This window comes from Strongylocentrotus purpuratus, unplaced genomic scaffold, assembly GCF_000002235.5.
Source record: "Strongylocentrotus purpuratus isolate Spur 01 unplaced genomic scaffold, Spur_5.0 spur5_scaffold_18, whole genome shotgun sequence".
Lineage (NCBI taxonomy): Eukaryota > Metazoa > Echinodermata > Echinoidea > Camarodonta > Strongylocentrotidae > Strongylocentrotus > Strongylocentrotus purpuratus.
The window spans coordinates 32602507-32612275 of NW_022145603.1; the positions used below are offsets into that span (position 1 = coordinate 32602507).

Consider the following 9769-nt stretch of genomic DNA (forward strand, 5'->3'; position numbering starts at 1 on the left):
AAATACAACGTAGAGTATGTAAGATTATTTTACGGCCTAGTTACATTACCTATGAATGCATGTCAAGTATGCAATTTACCAACTTTTGAGGAGAGGAGACTAGCACTTTGTAGAAAATTCGCAAAATCTCTTTCAAATCACTTTATTTGTCAGACCTGGTTACCTCAGAAAACATACTAATACAATTCGTCACCGTATTTCCATTTATCAACAATTTCAATTCAAAACAAAAAGGTTTAAAAATATCCCACTGTCATTTTTAGTTGACATACTCAATAAAAGATGAAAAACTTGTTTTATTTTGTACTATTATCGTTATTGCAGGTATAGTTAGTGGTTGTTTCCTCCCCTCAAGTAGGCTGTTTAAAATGTAGCTATTTTAATCTTTTTACCATGCTTGTATTGACTTTTATAGGACATTTGTAAACAATGAAAGCTGTCTTTCTGGAAACTTGTGCAATGTGTTATGGGTTCTAGTAACATAATCTAAGTCTTATTTTTGATATTGCAAGTTTTTTACATGTATATAATTAAAAGTGTTATCTATTGTGCCGAACATGTAAACATGAATATTCCAGCCAAGGCTGTCCTTCATATAAAATTGTATTTGTATGAACCATGTTTGTGCTATAATTAAAATCATTTTTGAATTGAGTGGTAATAATGTGAATAAAACTTAAGTATCTTCTTCCTTGACCTTTTATGAATAGGTAACAATTCAGTCACGAGATAAGACATGTACGATGTTTCTATGTGAATAATGAACCGTATTGATCATTTGCTTTCACAGTATACACTTCTATTTCCAAATATGTCTACATTGTAACCCGTAACAACATCGTTGTTAGGTAGGCACCTATATTGACTGTTGTACATCTGCCAAAATGCTCACCAGGCGTGTTTATACAATGTGGATAATAAAAGTAGAAACAAACTTAGAACAATCCTTTTAAACTGAAGTATAAATTCTGATTAAATATCATCACCCCTCTCTCGAATCGGTATAGGCTATGTTCAATTCAGTAACAACAAATTACATTAAAAATATTTTGTGAACGATACTAAATTTATGAACATAATCCTTTGTTTTCACATCATAATAAACTTTGACTTGAATACACATACACCCTGAACACGAATGGTATTGACAGGTTAGGAAGGTATGGACAATCAAATATATTCACATTTAGAATTCGCAGACAGCTAACATTTACAAGCTACATAAATATATACCAATGGCAATTAAGAATGGTAAGAATATGAGATAACATACGAATACTAGACAAAACCATATCGCAACTACTTTCGAGAAATCAACTCGTTTGTTTGTTAAAAAAATAAAAATGTACGTAATGCAGAATAATTGAATACTACATTAACACATGTTTCCAGACATTAACAAATTACTTTTCAACACATAAAGAAAACACACATATGTGAGATTATAATTTTACAATTAGCAGGAGACCGCCAATTTCAGACAACTCCAATAGCCTCATCCATCACCTCTAGAAATACGTGAACATTAAAATGACGTATTACGTAATCCGAACATGATTCATGTAGTATATACATTCGATTAATGAAATCGTATTATAAGTAAAGTAAAAAATAAAGTCAATAATGAAGCAGTTATTGATTCATTTTACTTTTGAGCGCTCTTTTTGATCTTCGCTTTGAAAATTATTTCTGATTTCTCCAGTAACTTATACACGTCCTTCATGTCTTCCAGGGTCTTTCCTGATTTCCATTTGCTGAGTAGTTGCTCGTAGGTTACAGAGTAATCGAACTTGTTCAAGTCTAAGAGGTTCTTAGCATGTTCAAGATCAAATCCAATGGCTTCACAGAACAGGTCGAAATGATTTTTACCGAGTTCTTCTGACAAGGTATTGATATGTTCATTCATCTCCTTCTCTGCATCTACAATGAAATAAAGGTAACTAAGTAAATCTCATGTTAACCAGTTCTACTCGGGGGCCTAAATGTGTTGAGGAAAAATTTGATTATTTTCTTACTTTTTTTAAATTCAAACCTAGACTTTAATGAAGAAACTATACATTCGAAGTTTAATCAAGATTTCTACTCTACCTTTATATATCTCGTCATTTATAATTTTGTGTTTTTAAGACTATTTTTAGTCTATGAATTAGGCGTATAACAGATTGTTTACCTTCCTGATTAACAATGTCACCAGTAACGACGTTCAACTTCATTGATGTCATCGCAGTGAACGCCTCTGAAACCCTTGCAGAACCTTTGTACACAGAAAAATAGGTAAAGGATTTTGTCAAATCAACCGATATTACATCATTGACCCCCCCCCCCCCCACCCGCGTAGTTTAAAAGCTTTTAATAACGGAACATTAAGGAAATGTATGGGAAATCAATAATTTCACTGACTGTAATATTGAAACATATGCTATATGTTGTGTTGAACTTATTGCTGAAAATCGCGGTAAATATATCGTATATAGACACTTTAAAATGTATTAAAAATGTTTGAGGTCCATTTTCTGGATTAAATCGTATATATGGGCCCACCGAAGGGTATTTTGTTTCCGCCTAAATTGTGTACTGATCATTATATAATATTGCACTATTCACTCCTGTTTTCATTTTTTCTTTAACAGTTTCACATAATAATGCATATCATAGAGAGCAAAACAACGTTCTGGTAACAGTGATATTATGAGTAGATCTCAGTAAATAACAACTTATAATCAGTAGCTTAAGAATGTATTATTCACTTTTATGACTGCCAAGATATTTTTTCCTTCAAAATAGTAGGGTGTGTTGAAAAAGTATGCCTGTTTATTACAGTCCCTAAGATTGAGTTAAAGCAGTCAATGATTAGGTCATATAAAGGAAAGATCATTTGATCATGTTCATCAAACGAACAGACAAAATGTGGGATGGGTAGGTGGACAGTAGTTCTCCCCTTCTAACCTCTTACAAATATAAATAAGTCAATTGAAAGCGCTATAATTATGGTGCTAACAAAGAGAGAAAGAAGAAGGAGGATAAAGGAAAAGGAATTTAAACAAAGTAACTGAAAGTGAGTGATTCAGAGTGTAGTAAAGCTAGAGAGAGAAAAAGAGACAGAAAGAGAGAGAGAGAGAGAGAGAAAGGGATGAATGGGTCCTGCTCGTTAAGATGAAGGGGATGAATATTATGACCTCCCACCTGATTTTTGTGTCACTGTTTCAGTAATAGGTATTGCTGTATTGATGTTACTCTGCTCGACAGGGGTGTGATCATACATACCTCTACTCACAGATTCATCGTCTGTATTACCTTCTTCTTTCCTGGAAGACCTTCGCTGTATAATTGAAATTTAGATAATAACACTGTGGCTACATTTCAAAAATGAAAAAACAATGTGTGATACATTTTTTGGAATGAAAACATTCTTTTATTTTCACAAGCCACTGGATGACGCAATATTCCTAATCCTACAAACTCTAAATTAAGATGGATCAGTTCGTCAATAGGCCTACTATGTAAAACAATTTTTGTGTGTTTGTTCAGTAGAAATAATATGCAGATTACCTTCTTTGTCGATGTATTTCGTTAATCACACACATTTACATGTATTTAGTACTAACTGTAAAACATTAAATCAGATAATGACTACTTGATCTTCTTAGATTTGCCTCCAATAAATAGTAAAATTTAATTTTGCTTCACCTGAAGTACAATAAAAAACAAAATGTGACAAAATAACAAACAGTCTTACCTCTCCTAAATAGAGTCCAAGTGATTTATGAGTTGGTTCAATATCAAGTTTCTTCACCCTATCTGTAATTTCTGTTTAAAGAAACAAGAACAATAACAAATCGTTGAATGGTTTGAAATAAACCACATCTGTTTTAGCCGAGACCTAATCAAAGTCTTTACAGTGTATTTCGCCAAGATCACTACCACTACTGTAATGTATTTTTAATTACGCAATCTTTCGCTGACAGCGTACATAGAGCAATTTCCGGTCCTGTATCCAAGCTTCATCATGCGCGTGTCATGCAGTTGGTGATGCATTGTGGGACATGGCTATCGACGCAACGGGACATTGTGAGCAGCAGACGGCAGCAAATGTAAATCTGTAGTAGTATCAGTAGAATACCCTGCCTCTAAGGTCAATCAAGTATCAACAAACCTCCGAAATTTGGACGATCATTCGCTTCATAGCTCCATGAATCTCTCATTACTTCGATCAGAGCTTCAGGAGTGTTTTCTGGAACAGGATCCTCACAGGGAGTTGTGTTATCTACTTTCTGTTGCTTCACAAACTCAAATTCTCTGTCTAATATACAAACAGATTGAAAAGTGCAATACAGGGAAATAAATTGAATTAGCAATACGAATGAATGAGTAAAACTTACAGTTAAATCTAAGTGCAATAAATATCAAAATTTATGAGCATTAGCAAATTGAGCCTATAGCCTCTGTGTAACATTATTTGTTATTCATTAGCTGACTTATGATCTAGTTGAAAACAAAGTTTACACCAATTTGAGGATGTGATATGGCTCAGTGGTAGATCAGTTATCTCATTCCTGGGAAGACCCTGGTTCTAAATCATGTGGATTCACTTGACTAGTGCTCTTTGGTAAGGTATTAAACCTCATTACCATGTCCCTCAGAGAGGATGTAAACCCGTCAGAAGTTCATAGAGCGTCATCGCAAAGCTGCGGGTTAATGTATGAAGAAAAAACATACACTTTTTGAGCTATCACGTACAAAAAAGACAAATCAACATCTAAGTAATGCTATCAAAACAGGAAACAAAAACTCACCGGAGTAAGGGTGAATACCCGTCAGAAGTTCATAGACAGTCATCGCAAAGCTGCGATTTAATGTAGGAAGAAAACAAAATAACATGTACATGTACATTTTTGTCATTTTCCAATATGAAATAAAGTAATACATGAAATAATAATTTGTATATACATAGCTTAATAAAGATATTATTAGTATATTAGGAAACTATTAAATCAGGTTTTTTTACATTAAAAACATGCGTTTTAAATCGCCCTTCTTTTCTTTTACATACAATTGGGTTTCAATGCACCCAAGGACATGTGTTTTATAAATGTTTATATGCAATTGTTTGTTGGGTCGTCTAGGTTATCGGTTCTAGATCGATAGTGCATGGTACCCTAAAACGAGGGGCAGATCCAGCAGGTGGCGATTGCGGGGGCCAAAGAGGGGGCCCGATTCGAGAGAAAATATTTTGCGGCGACTCAAGCAGGTAGGGGCGAACGGGTGGGGTGGGGGTAGTGAGCACTATTTCTTTGGCTGAACGGAGGGGAGGGGGTGGGAAAATGGAGCTCTTTTTACCCCCCCCCCTCCTTGAGAAGAAAGAAAGAACCCCCCCCCCCCCCACTGGAAGAAAAAAATTAAGAAGGAAAAAAAGAGAAAGGGAGGCAAAGGAAGGAAAAAAAGAATGAATGAGTGGACTAAGGTTTGAGGAAGAAGCCAGTAGAAGACACGTTTTCTTTCACAATTCAATCGCATGACCAGAACTCAACTCCACATATTATTGTTCAAAATTCGAAACTCTACTGACGTTTAAGTATGTTTAACGTTTCAAATTTCGGCAGCAAGGTTACCAAAATGATGCTGAAATAACATTTAACCATAATGAAATAGTGAAACCAGGGTATGAAACAATACAAAAACACTTTTAAAAATAACTAAAATTATTATAAAAAAAGATAACCTGCATGAAATGACCTTCAGTTACTATAACCTGAATAGTATCTCCCTCAAGTACTTTAATGTGTAGGACGGTTAGAGTATATCCTAAATTCCTTCAAGAACTCATTCAAGATTCAGAATATACATTAATTGCTAATTTAATGGACTTCTGAGGAGTGTTTATATGAATTATATTTTCTCACCTGTAGACATCATACTTTGGAGTAACAACCTTAGTTGAGTCGGGTAAGTCTGTTCTAAAAGCTTCTGGCGGCTTGTGGCTGTCCGTGCCCCAACACCTATCACCAAATGAAGTTTGGAGATTGGTTGCAAGGCCAAGATCTGAAATCTGTACATGACATCAACAGAGAGAGAGAGAGAGAGGACACCTCAAATTCACATCACACTTTTCTAGACTGATGTGTCCTGAACAGTGAAGGTAATAAATATCTTGTTTGGCAGGAAAGCTCATGTGATCTTTGTTTGATTTCTTGAAGGAGAATTTCGGGGAATCGTACATGCTGTCCCATCTTCCTATAATAAATTTAGCTGCAAGCTCCATCATGATGTGTGATATTAAAATAGTCTATCTGTCAGAAGAATTACAAATTAATACCCCAAAAAAAGAAGATTAATTGAATATTAATTTTTGAAGCTTTAGTGACAAATCTACATGTAGGTTCGAGGGCCAGGCAAGGGGGACCATCAACATTATAGAGTTCCTTAGTTACTCCTGGAAACCTTGTCAGCAGAAAGTCATTGATGGCGTATGATAAGATCGGATCTGGGTGACCACAATTCATGAAATCGTCATATTAAGTAAAAGTTCACCGACATCCCACTGAAATTTGTGTTTATTGCAATTGTTTCAATGGGATATCTTAAGTACTTATGACGGTTTCTTAAAATGCTGCAGAGATGACAGGTGTTGAATGTTACCTTGACATTAAGATCACCATCTACTAGAACATTCTCCAGCTTGAGATCACGATGAATGATATCATTGGAGTGGAGAAAATGCATTCCGCACGAGATTTGATAGATCATCCTGTTGGTCAGAGGCCAGAGATCAGGGTGGTGTAGCCATTTAGTAGTGCGGAAGTCCCAAAGAGATCCATTCTCCATGTATGTCATGACGATACCAATAAGGCCACAGGTACATGCATCATCTTTACACTCCACAAACCCTTTGATGGAGACAATATGTTCACATATGAGGGAATTCTCGTGCTTTTGAGCCTCTTTCTGGTACATTACCACTTGACCTCTATATAGGTTAGTGAGAAAAAAAAAGAAAATTATACACAAGGCATGAAGATTTGTTTTATTAATATATCTCTTATAACTGCATCTCTACTGTATGAAATGGGGTTCTTAAATTTAACAAAGCTAAAAATCTTTAAATTGGTTATGCACAACCAGGCGCGTACGCAGAGGGGGGGGGGGGGGGGGGTTACCCCCCTCACATTATTTGTTGTAATGTGTGTATTTTTGAGCAAAACCTCCCCATTTTTTTCATTTTTTTTCTTTTTTAATAAATTAACAATAATTAAAAAAAAAAAAAAAATATGCCCTCTTACACCCCCCCGCGCTTATTCAGCGGCTGGCTGAGTCGTTGCAATTTTTTGGGGACCAAACAAAAATGTCCTCTTACCCCCCCCCCCCCCCCCCCCCCCGTACACAGCGAATGACGACGAATGCACAGCGTTGGTAAAGAGTTGTTCAAGCGTTGGTCCAGCGCATTCGACGAACGAGTAACGAAGGATGACGCATGGAAGCAGGAGACCGTCAAATACATGGATATGCGATGTGTCGTAATTCGAATTACCACACTACCTAAATAATTACGTCTTGTAGTAATTCGAATTGTCACACTACGTCGTGTGGTAATTTGAAAATTTCGTAACGACTCAGCCAGCCGCTGAATAAGCGGGGGGGGGGGGGCAGATCACATATTTGTTACAGTTGGGGGGGGGGTTGCTAAGGTCACCTTTTTTGGTCACCCATTAGCACAATTGTTTTTTTCTTTGTATTAAACCCAAAAAATGATGGGGGTTTCGTCCAAAATACACAAACATTTAACTAAACAAATTTGTTTAACTTACCGTTTACCATATTTAGCAAGCTTCACAGCTACATCACCATGTACTGCATGTGTAGCCTTGAAGACCTCCCCAAAAGAGCCTCCACCCAAATGACAGCCTTCCAGCTTCCTTGCTTTCTTCTCGTGAAAGGGAAATCTACCCCCACTGGAGTCTGTAACAGTGAGGTCCGCCATCACAATTGTTTTAAGATTTACTTCCGGTTGAGGAAAAGGCAACCTAGCATCAGGGACTTTATCGGCTGCTTCTAATGCCGTTTTTAAATCAAAGTGAAAACAAAAAATACTCAGCAGTCATTATGACAATACTCAAGACCGTTTACAAGCAGATTGCAGCTAACCTACGTTCTGCATACCGATACTGTATATGCACTTGTAATAATGTAACTGTATATATATATATATATATATCCAGTGCGTCCCAGAAAAAACGAAACCGAGAATCATCGATGTTTTATCATAACTTAATCACAATTATAATTAATAAATGACACACAATTGGAAAGCTGAGATCCTCTTCTTTCATTTGATGCAACTCATATGATGCATATTTCACGCATAAGTGATTTAAAGCAATTTGAAGAGAGAAACCAAAAAATCATTTGGCGGGTGGTGTCTAAATTTTAAAGAGAAAATTACATTCCCTAGAAAGTTCAATTTCTCCCCTTTTATATGACACCTCAATCAGGAAAAATAAGCCAGGAATAACAAAGTTCTGTTTGTTTAAAGTAATGCTTGCATTTCCATAATTTTATCAAACGAGTTCGTTTTCAATGGCTGCCTTCCTTTTCATCAAACAGAGTTGACAAAAGACTTAAAGAGAAGGTTGAGTTCTGGGAAGAGGTGAAAAAAAATAAGTTGTGAGCGTTACTCATTCTTATTATGCAAGTGTGGAAGAACATCAGATAAGACATGTTCCCTGAAAAGCATGGCTCTTCGAATGCCTTCATATTCTAAATATGCATGTAACATCGTAACAATCGGGGGGCCGGCTTTTTACGCCACGTGTTCGTGTAGTCCCATATACATCTTTCTGTGTACAGTGTTTGTAACTTTACCAAGACTTGGCCAAATTTCTTATCATTTTGATGATTCCAGAACCTTGCAATATACACAAATTCTTATATGCTAGATGATCAACCTTTTCTGGTCGGTTCCACACCGTTTCTTTCACAATGCAATCGCATGACCAGAACTCAACTTCATCTTTAACTCCGTTTCGTTGACAATCAGCCATGCACAAAGAAGGCGAAAGACCTGATGTATGGCTGATCATGTTGCATCAAATGAAAGAGGAGGATCTCAGCTTTCCAAATATGTGTCATTTGTTGATTATAATTGTCATTAAGTTATGATAAAACATCGATAGTTCTCGGTTTCGTTTTTTCTGGGACGCACTGTACATATATATACATGTAACCAGGTGACTGTTCTATAAAGACTAGTCACATACCAACATCCTGTTTCCACATAAAATGCTGGATTACATGACTCACTTTATGCAAATATCTTTTAACACGTCACCCCGCAACATTACTTTGTCCCTTTGTTTCTGAACACCTTGAACTCGTGAACCCGCTTGACTCCTCGCAGTCCGTGTCACGAGTTTAACCATCACACATCTCTTCTTCGCCTCCTGTTTTACAGGTAATTTACCATATTTTGTATTATACTTATATTTAAGTAAATCATTATTATCATGTTATATAACTTTGTGCGGTTGTACTGATGGATGATTGGATATGTTCTGATGTTCGCATTTGTAGATATCGTTGTTTTAAGAGAAGAATTTAAGTTAAGAAAGTGTAGCTTTCTTACAACTATTTGTGAAGCGTTATACTGTATGGGTGAATGGTACCCGCGAATATACAATATTTCACATTGTACATAACTATTTAGCTTTCTTACTTAAAGATATGAGCTAATCAATATTTTGTCGTTTATGAACCACTATTGTGATTCTAGTTAGCA

The 9769-nt window shown here is 36.0% G+C and overlaps 2 protein-coding genes across 2 annotated transcripts; both read right to left on the reverse strand.

The window, feature by feature from the left end:
• Nucleotides 1-511: 511 nt before the first annotated feature.
• On the reverse strand, nucleotides 512-2250 carry LOC115925349. The gene is made up of 2 exons (XM_030989017.1): nucleotides 2171-2250; nucleotides 512-1920 (listed from the first exon to the last, which is right to left on the reverse strand). The coding sequence occupies exons 1-2, from the start codon at nucleotides 2220-2222 to the stop codon at nucleotides 1646-1648; spliced, it is 327 nt and encodes a 108-aa protein (XP_030844877.1). The 5' UTR covers nucleotides 2223-2250; the 3' UTR covers nucleotides 512-1645.
• Nucleotides 2251-3169: 919 nt separating this feature from the next.
• LOC115925280 (ankyrin repeat and protein kinase domain-containing protein 1-like) lies at nucleotides 3170-7975 on the reverse strand. Its single transcript, XM_030988945.1, has 7 exons — nucleotides 7803-7975; nucleotides 6587-6964; nucleotides 5901-5996; nucleotides 4794-4843; nucleotides 4154-4300; nucleotides 3737-3807; nucleotides 3170-3319 (listed from the first exon to the last, which is right to left on the reverse strand). Exons 1-7 carry the CDS (start codon nucleotides 7973-7975, stop codon nucleotides 3170-3172), a joined length of 1065 nt encoding a protein of 354 aa, XP_030844805.1.
• Between the last annotated feature and the right edge of the window lie 1794 nt (nucleotides 7976-9769).